Genomic DNA, 23,641 nt, shown 5'->3' with positions numbered 1-23,641 from the left:
ATGAAACTAACAAAAGACCAAATCAATTAAAATAGAATACATTTGAAGTAAAAACCAAATGAAACATTCAAAACAATGAAATCCTTGTTGCGAACAGTGCAGTAGAAGTTTCCCATCTATGGCAAGAGTTAATGTCACATGTACTCATTAGACAGGTGTAGCTTTACTGTATGGGAATCAGTGAATCAGTGAACACGCTGTGCAACTGGAAGGCTGCTTTATTGTTAATAAAAAGTTTCGTGCTCAAATGAAGACAATCTTTTATATGTTGTTACTAAGAGTTCCAGTGGTTGTGCCATACACACCCATTATACGACCTCCTACAACACTGTGTGAAACAAAACAACAGTTTGAAAAGCACTTTTGAATTCTTTTCAGCAAAATGGAAAAGCATTTTAGTCATGCTAAAAATGGAAGTCCAGTAACTGAATACCAATACAAAAGTGAGTTTCAAAGATGGCGAGAACACAAAAGTCTGAAGGCAAGCTATTTTTTGTACAAGCCAAGTGGATGATACACAAAGTACAGAAAACAGAACATCAGAAGATTTCGTAACATCAAATCTGGAAGAAGTGGGCTTGCTCGGTTGTTCTAGTGTTCCTCTGGCAGTAAACCAGGCGCCTTGTTCATACTGTAGTCCCTGATTTGCATTGTGTTCCATTTTGCATCTCTCTCCCCTCCGATAAACTAAATGTCACATATGGCACCATCCTCCGAAATTGCGACAAAATGCAATTTAGAAAATGTAGGAACATGGAGAAAATGCAGAAAAAGGCACACAACAATCAGTGAAATAGCACTAGAAACAGACCACCGAACACATAAAAAACAGATACGAAATGCATACAAAACTCTGTTGTTCAGGCCCACGAGTTACAGCACTGAATTGTTTGGGGAGGCCTTAGAATACATGTTTGGCTCTGTGAACGTTTCGACTTTCAGACTCGGGCGTGTGACTACAAAATGTCCATAGGGAGGATGGGGAATACGTGCGTTCTTGCGTATGTAACGTGTTTGTAGGTGCGTCAATAGAAACTCAGAGGTTTACAGAGGTGTGCTGGTAGCATAACTCTCTTGTCATACAGTATCTGGTTAAAATATCGAAAAGCAGCGCTGATAACAATCGTGCGTGAGTTCGTCTCCAACATAAATCGTTTGACATCCACTGGACATGTTGCATATAAATGAAATGTTACCGTGCTCATTCATATATCCTTTCATACATACAGTATATTATATATACACATATATAACATAACATATATTATATATGTATATATTCTTTGTCTAATAGAATATCTTCGATATGGTATATCATTCAATTCCCTTTAATAAAAGTGAAAAGTGTTAGAAAAAAAGGAAAATATGTGACATAAGGGCGTCAGCTGGAAGCCATTCTATATCATTGTTATAATTTATTATTAGAGTAATAGCAGTAATTCTTTAAAATTCTGTATTTACAAAACCCACAACAAAGCATGCCATTTAAAAGAAAAAATATATATTACAATGCTTAGTGTTTTCCCCAAAAAGTTCATTCTTCTCAGCAATTGTGCCATGTACATCATTTCCCCCTTCTGTACACTGAATGATACATAACAGTGGTAATAATGAATTTTGATTGGATCCCTTCACATCTAAACTGAAATGAGGTTGGAGGAAAACTACACGGTAGTCTAAGGGTGGGTGTAACTGGGCCTGTTTTGGTTCAGGTCCACAGCACCCACACTGATCTGGAGACCTCAGGCAGTAAGCAGACCTAGGCAGGTCTAAAAAGTAGAGGAATTGGGTTTGTAAACTGGTTGTGTGCTCTTTTCTTCAAGTTCACACACGCTGGCTCTGGTGGTGAACGCCTTCTGACCCCGGCAGTCTAATCTTACTTTATAATCGCTGGTATGCAAGGACACGACAGTATCACCATTGCGTCGTTGTCTGTGGTCCACTTTACCTCTATACGCACAGATACTGGGCTAGCCCACACCAGGATAAGCATTAATCCTTATAGGGGGAAATTAACCATTTTAAAAATATAAATGAAATAGTGTAAAATACTGTACCATAATCTATTTCTCTTGCACCCGGAGCAAGAGATGGCAGTTTGCTCAGGAGGTAACAAGTCTTTGTACTGTCTTGTATGTGGCGAAAAAAAAAAAAACAGGTACATTTGCAAATTACAAATTTGTTAAAACGCCAATTTCTAGTATGATCGTTGTTGCTCACTAAGATAAAAAAAAACTGCTGCCTTCCTTGTGTACCTGCTGCATAAGGCCATAGCTGATATTTCGGGGATGCATTGAAACTGGCTACTCGATTGCTTTCCTTCATCTTTAAGACAAAACATAACAACCGAAACTGACAACTTTTTAATGGTAAACATGAGAACGTATCGACATGACGACGACGACTACTTCCACAAAAATCTGCATTGAAGATAATGCCTCCCTTTGAGGCCTGGTCCCGACTGACAAAGAATTGTTTAAATGGCATGGAGGCTGTAACATTTGAAGACCCTATAATCGGAGCCTCAGCTGCACATTGAGGGGCAGTTGAATCTTTGTTCTATTGCTGGTGCAAAAATAATCAAATCGAAGTTTGTTCTCAGCGAAACATTTCTCCAGATTAGCTCATCGAACATGTCCACCCTTCCTGAAAACTAGGGCAGTGAGACACCTGTGTGAACGCATTTTCAGATCTTTCCCACACTGTACATCCAAACGGTGAAATAGCTTTGACCTCAAAATACTCACATGACGCATGTAATGAGAGTGAGTTAATCAGGAAGCAAGCTTCATGAGGGGTAAGTACAAATATACTTGCCAGTAGTTAAATATGTTACTATCGACCAATCATTTCCCAGCTAAATCTAAATTTAATACTAGTGGATGGTATCCGAACGTATGGTCGCGCCACTGATGTGGTCCGAGTAGCAGTGTCGAGTGGACTATGATTATACATGCATGATTCCTGATCAAAACATGCCACCATGCAAGTCATTTCTATGCATTGAACGAGCACAATTAGTTATTTATTACCTGGAACTCGGTCTGAATAAGTCCCAAACCCTGATAAACCCCCGTCCCAATATCAATGTGAAAGCCCATGTATAAAATGTATTTTTTCTGATAGTATAACAGAGAGATGATGACGAGATGGATGGCATGGGCAGAACTTTTCCCCTTACTTTTTTGTGGGTCAAATAAGGTGATGAATTCACCGCAAACAACTGAAAACCCTTGCATAATGTTCTGTTTTTTTTTTGTTTTCACGGACACTCCACATGATTGAGTTTACATTGTTATTACTGGTTATGGTTAAAACGCAATGTCCGGGAATCCTCCTGGAATGAGTGGGAGGTTTGCGTTGGATTTCGGCAGTGTAGTGTTTGAAATCGATGTCCGTAGCGGAGGAATGCTGCACTCCACATGTGGTGGTGCAAAGGAGTCCATCTTATGAGCTTTTACGTCTCTTTGTACTGTTTGGTCCCTTGGCAGGTGGTCCCTATCAAAGATGTCTGCCATAGGTCTTTATTTTGTTTGCATGCGCCTCGTCGGCTGCGACTGAAACAGTAAAATCTTGGTCGCTGAGCACAGATGTAGCACAGTAAGCTCATAGGTTGGTTGGTTTGGTCATCATTCAATTGGTAAACACCAAGCTGCTTCCTGTTGCATCTGTGAACAACGGTTTTGTTATCTGTAAACAACCTTTATTCCCCCAAAGATTTTCTGTGACTTAGTTGCAAATGATTTGTTCTATACACTTGTAATAGATTTCAGTTTCAGTCTCAGTTCGGTAGCACTGAACCATCATTCCTAACACTTTGATTCCTTGACATCTTTTTGGTTTTTGCCCTTTTGGCCTTTGCTGTCGCTCTCATCCAGCTTCTCCTTCTCTGGTTTGGTCACGCTGTCGTAGGACGGCAGCGAGGCAGTCGAAGGCGTCCCCTCCTTCTTGTCCTGATTGGTTCCACCGTTCTCCAGCCTGCTGCTGCTTAGCAACCGTTTGCAGATGAAGCCTTTGCGAATCAGATGGGCGCGGAATGCCCGCTGGATGATGGAAGCGGATATGTGCTCTTGCTTACGCCGCAGAGTTGTGGTGATGGGCTCGAAAGAAATTTTGGAAGGATTGGCAGCAATGAAGCGCTCCTCCATCTGTTGACGCATCATGTCCAGGTCTCCGCTATCACCCAGCACGCGTTTGGTGAAGGCAAACAGGATGTCCAGGCAGTGAATGCGGTCACCGCTCACCATAGGCAGGTCCATGGCGATCAGCTCAATTGTGTTGGGCTTGGGAACGCGTAGCGGGTGCTCCAGAGTGTCGGCGAAGTCGCTCAGCTTGGCGAAGGTGACGAACTGGGAGGCGGTGGGGTCGAACTTTTCCCAGATCTCGTAGAAGGACTCAAAGTCGTCTTCGCATAGTGGATCGGCGCTCTCCTCTGTGGCAACGCTGAAGTTCTCCAGAATGATTGCAATGTACATGTTTACCACGATGAGGAAAGAGACGATGATGTACATGACAAAGAAGAAAATGCCCACCGATGGGTTTCCGCAGTTGCCTTTCACTGTGGTACCTGGATTCTCCAGATTTGGGTCACAATCTGGTGGGTAGTTAAGAATGGGAGCCAGAAGACCGTCCCAACCCGCCGAGGTGGTTATCATGAACAGGCAGATCATGCTATTTCCAAATGTCTCGAAGTTATACATGTCGTCTATGCCAGCCTCCCGCTTGACATAGGCAAAATTTGACATGCCGAAGATAGAAAAGATAAACATGACCAAGAAAAGAAGAAGGCCGATATTGAACAAGGCTGGCAGTGACATCATCAGGGCAAACAGTAAGGTTCGAATACCCTTCGCCCCTTTGATCAGACGCAAGATACGGCCGATTCGAGCTAGACGGATTACTCTGAACAGCGTTGGGGACACAAAGTACTTTTCAATCAAGTCTGCCAGGAACATACCTATAGTGTGAAGAGAAACAAGGGGTTTAGATGACAAAATTACATCCAAAACCTGAATAATAAACTAAATGAGGAAAAACACTGTTCACTTACCCACGATGGAGAGAATGACCACAACACAATCAAAGATGTTCCAGCCGTTGGTGAAATAATAATGACGCAGTGCAAAGAGCTTGAGGACAAACTCTGAGGTGAAAGACACAATGAAGATGAAGTTGACCCAGTACAAGATGTTCTCGGTTTCCACTGACTGATCGTCTGTCTCGACCATCATGGTGACCATGTTCAAACAGATGAGGATCATGATTGAAATATCAAAGACCTGCTGTGTCACAAAGTCAAACACCATCCCCTGGAGCTTGTTCTGTAGACAAAAAATGTAACACATTTGAGATTTCATCTAAAAAAAGTCCTCAATCCTTGTCTAAAATAAAGATATGTAAAGGCGTGGTGTACCTGGGGTCTAGGTATGGGTTTCTGGGGATTCTTTGAGCCAAGTTTTTTCATAGCATTGTAATACTTCTTCTGTTCTTCCGTCATGAAGATATCCTGACCTCCAAAGTATAGCCACATACAAAAACTGGTTACAATCTACTCAAGCAATCTCCATGAAAGTTATAGTAAAATCACAGACCAAATGGTTAACAAGGTAGAAATAAATGTGAAGTCTCAAGTTTACACTAAAAGTGCAGAGTAAACCCTTATCTTTTTCTTCTGCTGGTTGAAGTTATCAATGATGACACCAATGAAGAGGTTGAGGGTGAAGAAAGAGCCAAATATGATAAAGATGACAAAGTAGATGTACATGTAGATGTTGTACTCATACACTGGCTGGTCCTCCACCTACAGACAGAATGACTTTATAAGTGGATACCTTTGGCTAACGTCAAAGATTGGCCAGATTGACCAAACTTCTCACCCTTCGCGAGTCGATCGCTGCATACATAATGTCCATCCATCCCTTGAATGTTGCCTTAAAGAACAAGGGAACCAGTTAACGGCTATAAGAATGTACTAGAAAAACATCATATAGAGCTTGACCAGATGCTAAGGAATTATGTAATTCCTGTAAATGTACATTTCAGTTAAAGTGGGGTAGTGACTGTTAAACAGATAATAGAGGAATTCTCACCACTTGCAGGAGAGCCAAGTAACCCGCACCCACATTGTCAAAGTTGATTTTGACGTTCTTCCAGCGCACTTCAGTGAAGTTCTGATGTATCAGTTCAAGGCACTGCGTTTTGTTGTTGACCACATCGGGAAGGAAGTATTCTTCTGATGTTTCATTGAAGCAGTAGTAGTACTTGCCCGCAAACATGTTGACACCCATGATACTGAATATCAGCCAAAAGATGAGGCAAACCAGCAACACATTCATAATGGAAGGGATGGCACCCACCAGGGCGTTGACTACCACCTAGAGCAAAGTGGGAGAAACAAGGCAATATAGTGTAAGATACTGGAAATGCCCCTGGAAAACAATCAAACATAGAAACACACATTCAAACACATCCAAACCCTCACACGGTGGCTGCATATTTGCATGGCACAACAAACGGATACGGTTATTCTACAAATAATAATGGGAGTATTTATTCTCATTTTTTTGTTTAATATTAAAATTGACATTATTTTCTCTGTACACTAATGTCCACTGAATGGACATTTTCAGTCACACGGCCATCCAAGAAAGGCATCTTTAAAACAAAATAATTAATCTATAGAGAGCACCTTCTCATACAGTAAATTCTTCTAAGCTGCTTGTTGTTTTTAGATCAATTCATGTGTTATCTTCATTCAAAGGTTGTAAAAACCCATTGTAGCAAGGAAGGCGGGACGAGAGCCGTGGGGCAGGAAGGCGGGGCCGGTGGCGTGAGTGATAATGAGTATCAGCTGTACGCACACCGGTCCCGCATGCCTGCCCCATGGCTCTCGTCCCGCCTTCCTCATTACACCCATGTGTGTAACCTTCTACAGAAATGTGTTGGTTTGTGTTCTTATATGTAAATAATTAATATTATGGCAAAGTCCTTTTAGGGAAGTTGTGGAATTTGGCGGCCATGTTTGCAACACCTTCGGGCAGCTATTTCAGTCATGCAAGACTCCTATTTACTGTACTTGAATTGGGGAAGACAGATTTCTAAAAAAAAACACATGTTAAAATTATGGCTGCAGCGAATGTTTGGCAACCGAAATTATTCAGCCGAAAGTAGCAAAAAAGTATGTTCGGTTTTCGATCGAATAAATGAAATAAGGTCGAATAAATTTGACCAAACATGACGTCTGATGCGATCAAGCAAAGAAACATATGTAAATTATGACATTATTTCCAGGGTAATATTTGAGTTATTAACTGTCCCTTAAAGGAGTGGTGCAACGGTGTGTCATGCATTCTAATTTCTTTACAATGTTAAACGTGCTGTCTTCTCATGCTTAACATGGTCAACTTGTCAAAAAACGAGTATTCTGTGCTCGATACACTCCCCCAGCGATTGTACCGGTTTCTGAAAGTTTTTTTCAAACATACTATATAAAACTGTTTCGTAACATTTTTTCTTAGTCCCTTATTGGACAATTCTCCCGGAAAAGCATGCGGCAGCAAAGAGAGCAGGAGAAGGAGCATGCGCAGACGTCACTTTCACTTGTGTGCAGGTGAGAGAGCATACGTTCGCGAAGTTCAGGTGTTATTTTGTTCACTGCATTTGGGTGATGAATATTATATAAATGGTGGATATAACGCTGGATTTGGAGATCGTTTGAAACCAATATATGGAGCCCTCCCAGCGCTAAAAGATGCCGGACATGAACCGCATGTAGTGAGTGAAACTGATGTCTGTGTTTTGTTGGCAATGGGTGCGCACGTGCTTTAGTTCAGCCTACCCCTCCCCCCTGCACGCGCCGTATGCTTTCGGAAATAATCGTACCGCTGTATCTATCTTTTATAAATGTGATCAAACTAAATATTCTTCGAGATACGAAGTATGCAAAACTACTCTATAGGTACTCAAGATTAATATGAGATTGGCAGAAACCGCGTGTGTTAGGGCCGCTTTAAGCTTAAATTGTGCTATAACAATTTTTAGGTTGCTTCAGCAACACACAGCTTGGCCAGCACCTCAGGAGACTTCATAAAGCTTCTACCCAGAGAACAGTCTTTAACGGTTGACGATTGTCTCTTTTTACTGGAAGGTGGGACTTCCTTAGTAAGAGTGGCCATTTTGAGCGTTGCATTCCCCCTGTCACCCATTTATAGTAATAGCAGTATCTTAACATCTAATCTTAACATCAATTTTAATATCTATTATCTTTGATTATGGTCACAAAGTCGTGCCAGCTAACGCCTTCATCTTGTTGTATTGTGTTAGTATGACAATTGTAATGTTTGGGTCTACACAGCACGTAACATTTTTTATTCATACATGCATAACCACGATTACAGCTAACTTGATCTTGAATGCATATTAGCTTGGCTAATGAGACATCAGTGCATAATATCTAAGCACGTGTTTAGCTAACCTACAGCTAACATATGAGCAACCTTCAGGCAGAACAAGGGGTCAAGTGGTCTGGTTGTGATGATAAACCCCCTGAAGAAAAACTTCGTTAGGCCTTGAATATCACATAAGGTAACCAATATTCAGAAGCCAAACATTTACATTAGTGAGATGTCTAAACTAAACATACTGTAAATTTAATCTTTTGGTGGTAGTAGTGAAATGTAGAAACCACATACAGCTTGCGTGGCTTAAGCAGAGGTTTGCCAAATCTCTAAATAGAATATATTCTCAGTATTAGGTTTCGAGCTTAATCTTTTTTTCTTGGGTGGCCTGTGACTTCTACACAAAATTATTCCCATATACTTGTTAAAACAGCCTATAAATCTATCAAATCCTAAAAATGGACATAACTCGTAACTCTACCCATCTATCCTTGCTTTGATGTTCATACTCTCGGTGTGCTAGCAGACTGTTTCTAAAAATGGATGCGAGCGTCAAATACACCTTCCATACATATATGCCACACAGACTCACACAACGACTTCTACATTCCCAAAACGAACAATTTCACCCTAGGAACTAAACACATTTTCCCCACCACCCTGACTTGGCCATAGCAAGCTTGAGCATCATTGAACACATGACATCAACCCCCCCACCATGCCCCTTTTGCCTCCACGTCCCTCCCTTCCCCCACAGTCCATCTCAGGACATGGTCCGTCAGTGATTAGCGATGAGCAGAGCGTGTCAGAAGACGCTCACTAACTGTGTTAGGCAGCCGAGGCCGCAGTTCTCAGGCAGGCAGCTGAGCATGCAGATCTCTCACAGACTGAAAAGTGGAGCCATATTCCCCCCTTAAACACACAGAGAGGCACGACAGACGACCGGATTCTCTCGGAAAATGCTGGGACCAGGCTGTATGTAGCTCTTAACATTAACAATATTAAATATTACAAATAAATCTGTCCATTTGTTTACTTACTATTCAGGAAATGTCAATCATATGAAGTAATGTTGACAGTCTAAATAAGAATTTGGAATTTTGGAATATACTGTAGGTATACCCTATGTGTGAAAGACCCACAGAAAAAAAGCATTTGTCAGGAGAATCACTGTACATCTTTTTAATAGAGACTACTAGGTTTAAATCTGTCATATATACTATGTGAGGATCGACACAGATATTAAAGTGAGGGAAAATGGCTTTCAAAAGTGCATAATGTGCATTTGCAATCTCAAGAACATGCGTGTTACATGACATCTTTGTGCAATCTCAAGAACCGTTAAAATCAATAAATAAAGTGACAGGAGAGATGCAGCAATGTGGAGAGATGCATGTCCTTTCAAACTGGCTGGTTTGATATTTTATGGTAAATAATCTACAATAGAACAAAATAATTGAAGAAGATAAACCTAGTAAGGGTCTTGTTGTTGTATTTGATAAATGTAACCGTTACAAAATGGTGCATTTAATTGCAAACGTTTTAAACTGTTTCCATTGGTGCAATGATCTATCTATCCACTGTTGTGTCTCCATGTCAAGTTATTTATTCATTTGTAACTTTTTTGTAATTCAAACAAAACAGCATATCAGTTGATGGACATTAAAATTGGTTATTTACTAGGGTCGGAATTCAGAAACTTGTTCTCTTTGTAATTTGACTTGCTGTATATGCAGCTACAGGTTACATAAAAATGATTTCACACACCCTCATGAATCCAATTATTGGTACATTCCATTCAAATCTATGAAAACACAGTTTCGATTCACCCAAAAATGACAATGCAAGCTTGAGAATAAGTGCTAAAGAGCATTAAGATAAAAATATAAAATACTATAAAAAGTACAGTAAGTGCAAACATGTATAGCTGAGTTTTGTATAGCTTAGTGAAGATCCTGGCGACCCACAGCACTACATATTTTGTATGTCTCCTTTATCGGACATACTGGCTGGGTCCAAAATAGCCCCCCTATACCCTTATAGTCCATTGTTTATGCGTACCGCTATTTTTAGTGTTGTCTGAAACCATAGTGGATATTATCAAGCGCGCTCATTCAATCCCATGGTGCACTGAATTAATGAATTGCTGCGTTTTGACACCAGCAGCAATTCAGGTACATTTAATTCAGTTCCTATCATTCACTTCTTCACTATATTAGTGAAGTAAAGTCAAAAATAGTGAATGGCAGGGGGTACAGGGGTTGATTTTGGGCACGGACACTTAAGATCTTTGTTAACAAGCATGTTAAAAATGGGACAAACCAAAATCTGCTGTGCTGCAGGTCTCCAAAGCTTGAGAATCAACAATATAGCTCAAATACAGTTTTAATTGTCTGTCATTTTTGGGTCTTCTGACTTGTTTGAAACCAGGCAAACCTTGAGTCATAGCAGCAGTGTGAGGTCACAGAATCTCTTTCACGCTGTTTAAAAGTGAAATCTGCTGTAGCACAAACCTCTCACTCATTGCTATATTTTCCCATGGTGCATATAGAAATGCCTAGTATCAGAAGACTGTTTTGCATATTTCCTAAGCTTCTGTGTTGACTAGCTCGAAACCGCTGACTAATCAAAATCTCCATTTCTAAACATACATCATCTCCACATTGCTAAAAGACCGGCTGGGAAACACGGAGAGATACAGAAGCTTAGCAAATATCTCTCTCTCACACTCACAATCGTGTGCGTATGAGGTTTTAGTTTTACAGTCACGTGTGCAAATCCTAGACAAGCAAAGAGAGGTGAGGTGAGCCTCCAGCAGGGTTGGCTACTCAACACTGCTCTGGGCCAGGCAGTGCGGGGCCAGATGGGCTGAAGTGGACGATGGGAAATGAAGGGAGGGAGAGAGGAGGGGGCTGCATAGTGCTGTTGATGAGGGGCAGGAGAGGAGGTGTGGGGAGGGAAGAGAAGCTCAGGGTAACCAGTCCACAGGTAAGAGAGACTGAAGATGACAACAACCAGATGTCACTGTTTACAACCATGGGGGAAATTACGGTGTATCTTTGTCCGAATTTATTAGCGAGATGACTATAGATGACCATAACTACAATTACTTCACAGACTGCAGATGTTCCAGAGATTAGTGTTTACTTATTGATTATTGATTGCAACTTATTTTTGCTTTTTTACTTTATAACGTTCATGCCATTCAAAACCTGTATATGACTCTTTCAATGTAAAACAAAAAAGACGATATTTTGAGAAATGTCTCAGTGGTTTTGAGTCCATACGATGGAAGTCAATGGGGGCCAATGTTGTTTGGTTATCAACATTCTTCAAAAGATCTTCTTTTGTGTTCTGCAGAAGAAAGGAAGTTTCTTCTAATACAGGTTTAGAATGACAAGAGCATGATTAAATGATGATAGCCTGTTTATTTTTGAGTGAACTATGCCTTTAATGTTGAAACAGCACATTCTTTTACTCTTCGCTAAGCCCAGTCTTAAAATGTTACTGACCAATCGCACCTCATCAACTGTTATTGCTATTATCTTAAATGTTGTAAAAGTCCTGTGTGTTAAGGAAAAGCTGGACACTGAGAAAGTAAGAAAAGAGAGCGTAGAAACTTCTTTCCTTCACCAAATATTTGATCTTTTAATCTTGAGAAGTGTCCCGGTCATTAAAACTCTTGAGCTACTATTCCCTGTTTCACACTCACATACAGCGTATGCTTTAGAAACATAAGGAACAATTCTGTCCCAGTTTATTTTTACCACTTCATTAACCATATTTTACCTCAAATCAAACTGCTCTTACAAATCTCCTATTCAGTGTTTGGTAAAGCTTGTCTAAGCAAGCAACAGTAACGTTTAAAGTTGGGTGGAGCTTAGCAAAGTGTCCATTTTCTAAAACGCATACTGGGGTACGAGATCGTATCTAGTAAAGTGTAAGCGCTGCTGGTTGTTCTCTGAGAGACAGGGTCAGTGTAGAGGGAAAATGGAAGGAAGGGGGCGAGGCTCTCCATCAAAAGCAGAGGTTAAGAATCAGGCCAAATGGACAGCCAATCGCAGATCAAATGCCGTGTGAAATGAGAAGGAAATTGAATGGAGTTGCATTTGATTCATCTATCATTTTTCGTGCTATTTTTCTCAGGCCAATTTGTAATATCATCATTTGTAATGAGGCAGCTTTGATACATTTGCCTTTCTGCAAGACAGTTAAGTTAACCAATAGTCAATCGTACTCTACACCCGATTTGTGTTAAATCAGGGAAGACCTGCGATGCATATCGCGTCATATTTTCACAGTTATCTCAGCTGCGTCATGACTGAATCATTAAACACATGTGCAGAGGAGGTGTGCATGAAAAGGGTGAGGAACGCCTTTTCATTGGTGGCTGTCTTTTAAATAAAAATTCCCCCGGTAGGGGTTTGGTAGTCCTTGCTGGTCTTTTTTGGTTCGATCAGTTCTAGCATGCTGTAACTGCTGAATGGGCATGCAGAGAGATCAGCTCTATAGCTTTGTATCTTACCCTCATCCCTTCAAAACGTGACAATGCTCTGAGGGGTCTCAGGGCCCTTAGTGTCCTGAGTGATTTAATGGGCCCTAGATCGGAGTAGCCCAGCGCATTAGCTATAAGGCTGACTATAGACACCTACACAGAAACAGAGAAGCAAAACAGGATCCATACTGTTAGACGGGAGAAAGCTCTTGAAGGAAGAGAAGGCCTCTTCAGAGCTCCTGGAACGTTGGTTTACACACATACACAACAGTTCGGATGGGTATATACATATATAACACTGCATTTATACATGTATATATCCCCAAGAAGGAGAGAAAGACTCATGTTTAGTATTGGTTACAGGTACAGATAGGGGAGGATAAACCCAGGATTTCGCTCTCTGTTAGTTTTGGAATGTCGCTTCCTTACACCTGTGGAGAAACGTTTCGGTTGAAAGAGACAGAACAACAGACAAAACACATGGGCGATGTATAGAGCACTAGGGGACCTTGGGGACGTGGGGGGCTTAGAAGACAGAGGTGACCCCTGCAGATGCATCAAAACCCCAACATACTGCAAGAACCTTACCCTTGCCCTTCTAACAATGTCTCTCCTTGATGTTCTTGGCTGAGGCATTAAATCCCATATAATTTAAGACACACAAACTAACGGGACCTGCGAGAAAGAATACAGGTAAAAATGACACGTATGCCAAATTGCAAATCAGTTTCAAGTATTACATTGACGGCAGAGGGAGGGATTGGGGGATCGCAGATAGTAATGGACATTGGACAAAAATCACTCTGAGGGAATTCGAGCCCCGGTCAATCTCTAAATGCCACTGAAAACATTGTGGTAAAGCGAAACGACCTTCATACTAACAAGAAGCATGGAGCTAAAATAAACGCAACTGTATGCGCAAAGAGGTCACACCGGTCAACATGGCACACCATCTCAAGTACCTTATTGATTTTACTATATGCCTCAAAGCTGTAGATGAAAAAGAGATTTTGTAGAAACCCCAGGGTCCAACGAGAATGACTTTCAAAGCTGATATTTATTATTTCAAGGATCAAAGGTCAACGGACAGGCAGTGTTTTTGAGAGACCGGGCTTGAGTCCCCTTCTAAAGGTAAATACAAACAGACCTTCACACCTTCACCAGCCACTGACGAAGACTTGATAAAACCACAGCAAAAGTCCACAACACTGAAAGCTATCCAACTCACAGAGGGGATTCTATTAAAGGTGAAAGCTTTATTTTGAATGAAAATGCGGGCAGGACAGACTAGGACATCATGCTCTTTTACTTTAGAAAATATTCACATTTTAGAAAACACATGCTAAGAATCAGTGGAAGTTTTATGACCCTCAAGGGCATCAGTACATATCAACAATTTCTGGAGAGAGATGTCTGCTTACCCATAAATAAAAATTCTGTCATTATTTACTCCCCTTCATGTTGTTCCAAACCTGTATGACTTTCTTTCTACTATCAAACACACTAAAATACATTTTTTAAAGAATGTACGAGCCATTTTTGCCCATTGTGCAGTCGAGTGGACCCAAATGACCAGTACATTTTTTGAAATGTCTTCTGTATTCCTCAAAATAAAAAAGGCATACTTGAATGGAACACCATCGGTGAGTTCATGATTCAATTTTCATTTTTGGTGAACAACTGACATCAGTTCAATTGGTTTCACATAATCACAACATTTCCCTTCTTAGAGAATATAGTGCAATAAAGCTTTCTCCTTCATCTACAGATCATGTGATCTTTGGGGGTAATTGTCACCTTTAGCCTCAGTCGGAACCCACAAGCCCCTTTATGGAGGCCCAGGGGCCCCCTGAGCCGGCTGAGATGGCCCCTCAGTTTCTTCATCTGTCAGCACTCACGCTCTGCAAGGCAAGGTCAATGAGATGTGTGGCTGTGACCAAATGAAGACAGGAAAATAAATAAAATAAAAATAATATAAATAGTCAACTGAAATTGAACAGATTCAAAACACAACCAAAAATGACCATTCAGAATGATTAATAAGTGATCAATGCTTTTTCCTCAAAAAATATCATATAATACAGTAAAGCAAAATATGACGCAAAAAGTAGTCAAATAATAAGCTGTGTGGGTTATGGAACAGATATATACGGTGACACAGACTATAGGGAACAATGGCACAAATACAGTACAAAAATATACACAAACACACACATGCTGGATATAATGCAGGCCCCAAGAATAAGCCATTAAGTGCATCACACCCATACAAGCAAAGAACAGTGGAGGAACAGAGCGCAGACTAGATCAACACAGCAGATACCAGGAGGACCACTCACCGACCGCTGTATGTCCTCAACATCAAAACATCTCAGCACTACCTCAAGGGAGGGAAGAGCAGGTTTGAGTGGGGGAGAGAGGATTGAACCTTTCCATCCCGGGACAACTAGTTCTACCACGAGTGTTTGTCCAGCACCCCAGGAAGAGGCGAATTCCAAATGGTAATTCTGCGCCCTTGAAAGGCGCTGCGAGAAGGGCAGGCTATTCACAGGGTCATTCCAGATGAAAGTGAGCAAAAGATTCCTTGTACCAAGGGCGCTTCAAGGACATTGTTTTGACATTTATGATCACATGACCAACATTGTTTTGACATTTATGATCACATAACCAGGGGAGATATATCATCGCAATTCATTTCAGGTCATATATTCACCAAATCTGGGAGTTTACGGAGTATTCTAGGGCCCAAATATTACATATTTACATGCTTGTTTGGTTTTAAGAGATGGCACATAAAGAGACGGTAGGCAAGAATTTAAAATTAAAGACACCTGTGTGCATTATTTCATATTAGCTAAAGCAAACATAAAAGCTATATAGATGCCTTTAAGTGCTCTGCCCTGCAGAGTCAGCAGGGCACGATGATGCTCACTTTCAAAAGGAATTCACCCACAGTCACATAGGTCCCGTCAGGAGGAGGGGGGATGGACACAGGGTGGATACAGTATGACTGTAGTCCGAGCAAATTAAATTTGTTTAACTTTGCTCCATTCAACAGAAGATGTGAACTACTGCTATTTTATTTATCTGAATTTTTATATTGGAGACATCTGACTAAATCTGGCATTCTATTGCAGTTTATAGAAAAATAGAAAGAAATTCACACTTTGAGAGTTGAACGAAACAAATCATTAGCTATGATGTAGAGATCAGGCTATGGTACATACATCTATGCTAGCCATTTAAATAGATTATGCATTAAAGGAACAGTTCACCCAAAAATGAAAATTCTGTCTTTCAATTACAGAGAAAGATATTGAAAGAATGCTTCGTCACCGAACAGTTTTTGGCCACCATTGACTACCATAGTATGAAAAACATCTTTGTTCTGTTGAACACAAAAGAAGATATTTGGAAGAATTCAGGGAAGCAAACAGTTCTGGGGCACTTTTGACTACCATTGTAAATTTTCCTACTATGGTAGTCAATGGTGGCAAAGAACTGTTTGGTTACAAGCATTCTTCCAAATATCTTTCTCTGTGTTCATCAGAACAAAGAAATGTATACAGATTTGGAACAACTCGAGGTTGAGTAAATGATGACAGAATTTTGAGGTGAACTGTCCCTTTAATATTTTTAATTTCAGTTTATGTATTGCTACCTTACAAAATTGCTAAATAAAAATTATATTTACAAAATAATTTTGCAAAATGGTCTCTTTTTGTTACCGTCATAAGACATCAAATAAGGTGTTGGGACTGTGTATGTGACTAATATTTTCTCACAGCAGATCATTAAACAGCATGATATTGCATGTACAAATTCTGCTGAAAGGTTGTTAGTTCAGGAATAAGGTCAGAACAACGGAACAGACAATTTGCTTCTTGACATGATCACTCCACTTGTAACATGTCCTACACGTATCATGAGAGAAGCACATCCACACAACCTCTGAATCCTTTAGTTTGGAGTCCAAGTGTGAGCATTTTAGCCATTTAAAGATTTAGTTTTCACCAAATAATATAGAACAATAATTTAGAATTTAGAATCTATAGCTTCAGTTATTTGTTGTACAAAATACACTTTGTGTGGTGATATAAATTTGGGTTTATGGAATAACAGATTGTAAATCATAAGAGACTACAAAATGCAAATTACACTTGGTGCCTCTCACAATAAGGGTAAAATAAAATAGTCGGGCTACATCCAACATCTTATTGTTGACACAGCATAAAAGATCTTATAAATATGTACAAGTATTCAAAACAAGGTTCATTAAGGACTGATACATGCTTGAATATCATATCAATAATCTTTGTTATTGATATACTGATTTTGACAAGTAATTTCCATTTCAACCACAGGATAATTATATATAGGATAAATATTGGATAAATAACATCTCCAATCAACTTGCATACAGTACAAGAAATGACTAATAACTGAATAGAATGGGAGGAAGACAAAATGTATTTTTCATGCGACAGAAAGCTTCATAACCAGTATATCGTTCTTTATATTGAATATTCAAGCAGCTCAGGGTCACACAGAAATATAGAATTTTTGCACGGCTATGCACGGGTGATAGTTCTTAAAGAGATGATGTAATCTTAAGAAATAACACGATTTAGAAACAAAGAATATATTACATAAGCAGTTATATTTGAGGCACGCAGTTTTTCTCTTCACCCCTGCATACCACAACACAACATCTTTATATAAAGATCACATTTGAGTCCTGCCTGACACATTCACATCTTGTTTATACTGTAAAAGAAAACCATCCTGTTCATCATCATGTTTGCCCTTGACTATCACATAGATCACATGCATCTGCTTGGAAACAGGACAGCGGGCAGATACATGTCTTCTCATCTCCCCTGCTACATCATTTTCCTATTAGACAGTTCAAACAAACTGTTTCCAGCTATTTTTAAACCGTCTTATTACTTTGCTGTGACTGGTGAACATTATTGTCTACACGCACATGTTTAATACTGGTTTTGATGTCTGAAATGCAAATCGGTTAACATTCCTCCTAAAATGAAATGTTACACAGTTTTTCTATACCAATATGATTTTCATAGCCTTAAACATAATTTTATAATCAATATAAATGATTATATAATCACTCAAAATGAGTGACGCAAAGAGCAAGATCCACATACAGTATGTAATCCATATCACCTAATACGTTTATGGCAGGATGGACCCCATAAACAAAACATGTATGTGCAGGCCTGACAACGAACATAATGATTGAAGAGGTAGACTTACGTCAACAATGAAGAAGTCCAGCCAGCACCAAGCATTGGTGAAGTAATTGACAAAACCATAGGCCACCCATTTCAACAACATCTCCAGAATGAAAATGTAGGTGAAGACAAGGTCAGCATACTCCAGGATGATCCGGATGGTTTTCCTCTGCTCAATGTACACGTCCTCAAAGGCCTGCAGTAGACAGCATGTGTTTAAACCAGTGGTTCTCAAACGTTTTCATTATAAGGTCCCTTTGAGTGGAGTGCATCGCTTTGTGCCCCCCCAAATAAAAAGGAATAATCTTAAACTTAAAACTTAATTCAACTAAAAACATATTCAGTTATACAATGCTGGAAATCAATTATTTTGGTTGGTGGTCTCTGATGTTTGAAATGCATACAGTAAAATCTATGATGAATTTCTATATTTCATAAAATGCCACAAAATCTGTGGCCCCCTGGAACCATCTTGGGGGCACCCAGTTTGAGAACCACTGGTTTAAACTACCATCGCTTGTGTACATGTAAATTAGGCTCATATAGATTGTATCTTATTCATAAAACCACCGGATTATTGACCTGATTTGCATAATTCCTTCAGTGCATTTGGTGCTAGAACAATGCAGCTCGTGCAAACAAATGATGTGGGAATTAGTGGGTGCAATTCATTTTTAGTCAACCTTCTCCTAAATTTCAAAGTGGGCCTATGTCTTTGAAGGATGGTGGATTTAAGGATTTGTTTCTTTTGTCAAAGGCTTGCTTCTCCTCCACAAAGCCGAGAAAAAATACTATATTTTTACGTATAATTTTCTGTTACTCATTCTAAATAAAGCAAAAAGAGGAAAAACATGGTATACTTGAAAGCAACCGAACAGAAGGTAAAGTCTTTGTGCAACAAGTCAGTTAAAACACAAGCAGAGTCAGCTTTCAAAAAGCAATAGCATAAGACAAGGTCCCTGATTCTATTACATTCCTTTTTTGGCAACATTAGCAGTGTCAATGCAGGGAACATTTCCAGTGCCAGAAATAGATCCCCGATTGGATGAATGGTACAGTCCATTAATCACCCAGCAATGGAGTTCTGGCTTCAGGTCCCTACATGCTACGATTTCAGCTCGAACTGCACCTTCACGATATAAAGACTTCAACTGAATGTTATTGCTACCGTCTCCCAAGTGAAAATCCTAGCTTTAACAAATAAACCTTAGAACTGGTTGTTTCTGTGATTCATGAAAATGAAAAGATGGTATGGGCATCGAGTTATTTTACAGTGAATCACAAAAAAACAAGTACTTAATAAATATAATATAGTACTGTAGTAAATAAATATATACACTACGGTACATTCAATTTATTTTTTGTGCCTAATTTACATACGTTACATCACCATTGTCATCATGCTTTCATGCAAATACCTAATAAGACGGGTCTGTGTTTGTGTGTACACATTCTCACCAGTGCTCCACTGCTGAGAAGGATCATAAAGATGATTATGGTCTCAAACCAGTTGTGTTCCACAATAAGATAGCAGGTTTTCCTGAGGAACCACCAGTTCTTCCCCCAGCCCTCCGTGATGGGCACATCACAACACTTATAGCGGGCCACACAAGCTGAAGCACATAACGCATAAAAATTAATTTCTCACTTATTCGCTTAAAAATATTCTTGCAACGCAATTTTCAACAATGTAAATATTATAACATTAAGTTACAGTAAGATAAAAAAATATGTATGCAAATACAGATTCAATGATATTTGGACATGTTGATAATGGATTTAAATATTATTTTTAATTCTAACATTATCTGTCCACAAAGTTTATTTAATTCAGTACTCTACAGTACTTACTAAAAAGTTTTCTTTAATAGTATTGGTAACGGTATTAGTATTAGCTATGAACAATTATTAGGCTATGTCTAGTAAAAATGTATTGCTATAAAAATTTAACATTTTTGGCCAATAGACTTAAATTGTGACAATATAATATCTGAATATTTTACAGATTGATCGTACATATGAGCTGGTGCATGCGTTCGACTAACGTTTCTTATTTTAATTTCACAGAGTAGGCATAACTAAACAAGATTATGCCTACTTATTGTGCTCAAAAAGATTTTTTTGTGTTTTCAATCAATGAACAAAACAATAGGGTTTTAAAGAGAGAATTAGGCCCAATCCCAATTCTATTTTCTACCCCTTCGCCTACCCCTCGCCCCTTCCCCTTGCCTCTTGAAACAAAGTAGCAAGGGGAAGGGCTACAAATTTTCCGATAAGAAATGTGACACCGCTACTACACTGGTATACGTCATCATATACGTCGTTGCTAGCTCGTCACGTCAGAGGACGTGCCGATGCACCTTGTATATGACATAAAAATATATTTTCTAGTATCGTGCAATCAGTGCTGTCCGCTAGCAAACTTTAGCGATTTTTTTGCAAACGTTAAAAGAACATCACCGTAAATACTAACACAAGATTGAATGTAACATACATAAAAGGAAAAATTGTCATAAAAATCCTTATTAATGGCAAAAATTACTTCCATTTATGGGTCTGCTTGCTCGAGTGAGCGGCCATGTTGGAAATTTCTCTTAGCCCTTCGTTTGAAGTGAGGTCACGAAAAATCTTAGTTTGAAGGGCTATCTGGCCCTTCCCCTAACCCCTAACCCTCCAACCAAAAGAGAATTGAGACACCACTAACCCTTCACGTGAACGCGCCAAACAGAGGGGTAGGGGAAAGTGTAGGGGTAAGGGGTAGAATTGGGATTGGGCCTTAAACTACATCGGAACTAAATGTTTAAGGCTGTTTTGTTGTCTCACCTTCAGTCCAGCAAGCTTCAGGGTCAAGATATTCCTCCACTGCTTCCACCACGACTGCTTCCTCCACCTCTGGTTTAATATCAATGGTGCTGCCATCTGATGAGCTGATGTCATCAAACTTATCAAAGACAGAGAAGTCAAAAAAGTGTAACAACAAGTATCAGTGTTGGCATTTCACAGACCAGTGTTCTAAAAGGCCTGCATACATGTGAACACCACACTGAAACAGTATACAACACCCTACAGCACTGTATCAATATCGTGCAAGAAAAAATAAATTGCAAATTCGTTTGTTTAGAATCAATGAACATTTATTGCTCAGGCCGAATCGATAACCAAAGGGCATTACGTTTCACCCAGCAACTAGGTCAAAGCCTAAAAGCTCTGGTCCAAAACAGATGCATGCATCACAACATCGCCTGCGTGGCATATTTACTTCTTTGCTGCCTTCTGCTTCAGACTCGCTGCTGAAATCCTCCGTGTTGAGATTTTCAAAGTCTGACTCGCCCACGGCGATGGGCACGCACACAGTCAGGTTGGGGTTGTGGATGAAGGACATGTGGTCGTCGTCGATCATGTACTTGCCCACGCTACTGCCGATGCCGCTAGTGGTGCCGTTGCCGTTTTTCTGATAGTCCAGGTCACGGCTGATGTCTACACCCGTGTGATTGGCGATGCAGTTCAGATTCCGGTCGTACATGTCATCCAGCGGCTTGGCCTCATCTGTGACCTTCCTCCTGAGGATGATGTTCATCACTTCTCGAACTTTGACCTTGATCCAAGCGATTCCCTTCTTAATGCGGATGACCGAGATCTGCAGGTTGTTCATCTCGCCGTCGTCGTCGGAGGCCGCCAGGTTGTCTGCGCTGAATGAGCTCAGCAGCAAAGCAAGAAACAGATTCAAGACCTGATCAGCAAGAGAGAAAACCAGTTTAATAATATTCACAATGTTCACATACACAGTGTATCCTACTAGCTGTAACTTACCACCAAGTTCCCTATAACCATGACCATCATAAAGACGATGAGACACATGCCCTGTCCAGCCACCTCCATACAGTCCCACATGGTCTCGATCCACTCTCCACACAGCACCCGGAACACAATCAGGAAAGAGTGGAAGAAGTCGTTCATGTGCCAGCGAGGAAGCTCACAATCCCTATCGATCTTACACACACAGTCCTTGTAGCTCTTCCCGAACAGCTGCATGCCCACCACGGCAAAGATGAAGACGATGATGGCCAACACCAAAGTCAGGTTTCCCAAAGCTCCCACTGAGTTACCAATGATCTTTATCAACATGTTGAGGGTGGGCCATGACTTTGCCAGCTTAAACACTCTCAGCTGTTACACGTCAGGAGAAAAACAAAGAGTCCAATTATAATCTTCCAGTTAGAAATCAAGACTTCTGTATTATCATACAAATCTCAAACTACATCTCAAACAGAAATGCTTACCAATCTGAATGATCTCAGCACAGAAAGACCTTCCACGTTGGCCAAGCCCAACTCCATCAAGCTCAAGCTCACAATGAAGCCATCGAAGATGTTCCATCCTTCCTGGAAGTAGTAGTAAGGGTCCATTGCAACCAGTTTGGCAAACATTTCGGCAGTGAAGATACCAGTAAACACCTGGCAAAGAGATGTAGAAGTTAGGCAAATGTCAGAACATTTAAATCTCTCAAAATCCCAACAGTTGTTTGGTTTTGTTGGATCAGTTTGTGCCTTTTTTGGAGTGGTTCTTTCTTAAAAGGGACAGTTCACCCAAAAAAGAAAATTCTGTCATCATTTACTCACTCTCTTGTCATTTCAAACCTGCTTGACTTTCATTCTTCTGCAGAACACAAGATATTTTGAAGAATCTTGGTAACCGAACAATGGCGGCACCCATTCACTTTCATTGGTTTTGTGTCTATACAATAGAAGTAAATGGGTACCACCATTGTTCGGTTACCAACATTCTTCAAAATATCTCATACAGGTTTGAAAAGACAAGAGGATGAGTAAATGATGACATTTTCATTTTTGGCTAAACTATCCCTTTAACATAGTACTGACATTACAACATATCTGCACACAATCCTGGTTTACAGGTATTCGCGATAACTGACAAATCACCACAGTACTAGATGACAATATGTCAAACAGATCATTTCGCTCTGTCACAGCTGAGGGATGTTTTAAATCACGCTGCAGGTGGATACAAAGGAGGTGGCCTTGACTTCAGGAGGCCTGCAACGTGTCTGCACAGCCAGAGAATATGAGTCATGTTGCCGCCTGCACAGCCATGGCCTGGCTCCATCCCATTGCTCAGTACGTCCCTGCTACCATGACAACCGAGCTTTCACAGGTGTACTTAAGCCATTTAAATACATAATAATAAAAAAATGTATTATTATACCACCACATCAGCAGAACTGAACTTTCATTCAGAGAGGTCACTGACGTGCCACACATGATTCACTCCAGGATACATGTGACTTGGAAAAACATGATTTATGGCTTGTGTACAGCCTCGCACTGACAACATGGATTTATGACTGAAATGATCAAAAGCCCACATGATAAAATACTCTACAGTGGTAAATACTAAAGTGTACTACAGTATTTAATCATGTTAAATTCAGTCATGATTCAGTCAATTAGAGTATAATGTAGTATGTTATAGTAATA

General features: G+C 40.1%; 1 protein-coding gene across 8 annotated transcripts in view; it reads right to left on the bottom strand.

Moving 5' to 3' along the window:
* Window positions 1-203: 203 nt before the first annotated feature.
* The window catches only part of scn8aa (sodium channel, voltage gated, type VIII, alpha subunit a), a 49,689-nt gene continuing 26,251 nt past the window's right edge, over window positions 204-23,641 (bottom strand). For 5 of the 8 annotated variants that reach the window (XM_057319990.1, XM_057319993.1, XM_057319989.1 and 2 more), the window contains exons 15-27: window positions 22,427-22,600; window positions 21,957-22,313; window positions 21,406-21,876; window positions 20,970-21,087; window positions 19,605-19,759; window positions 18,169-18,342; window positions 12,922-13,044; window positions 6,090-6,374; window positions 5,877-5,930; window positions 5,663-5,800; window positions 5,414-5,518; window positions 5,051-5,321; window positions 204-4,957 (exon numbers count right to left, since the gene is read on the bottom strand). In XM_057319990.1, the coding sequence (XP_057175973.1) occupies window positions 3,810-4,957; window positions 5,051-5,321; window positions 5,414-5,518; window positions 5,663-5,800; window positions 5,877-5,930; window positions 6,090-6,374; window positions 12,922-13,044; window positions 18,169-18,342; window positions 19,605-19,759; window positions 20,970-21,087; window positions 21,406-21,876; window positions 21,957-22,313; window positions 22,427-22,600 (3,573 nt within the window). In that variant the 3' untranslated portion in view covers window positions 204-3,809. The remainder of the gene's footprint in view (window positions 4,958-5,050; window positions 5,322-5,413; window positions 5,519-5,662; window positions 5,801-5,876; window positions 5,931-6,089; window positions 6,375-12,921; window positions 13,045-18,168; window positions 18,343-19,604; window positions 19,760-20,969; window positions 21,088-21,405; window positions 21,877-21,956; window positions 22,314-22,426; window positions 22,601-23,641) is intronic. The other 3 variants (XM_057319995.1, XM_057319994.1, XM_057319996.1) reach the window with 1 other exon arrangement.

Source organism: Triplophysa rosa, linkage group LG21 (genome assembly GCF_024868665.1).
Source record: "Triplophysa rosa linkage group LG21, Trosa_1v2, whole genome shotgun sequence".
NCBI lineage: Eukaryota > Metazoa > Chordata > Actinopteri > Cypriniformes > Nemacheilidae > Triplophysa > Triplophysa rosa.
Note: the sequence above shows the minus strand (reverse complement) of the source record. Positions and strands in the feature narration are given on the sequence as shown.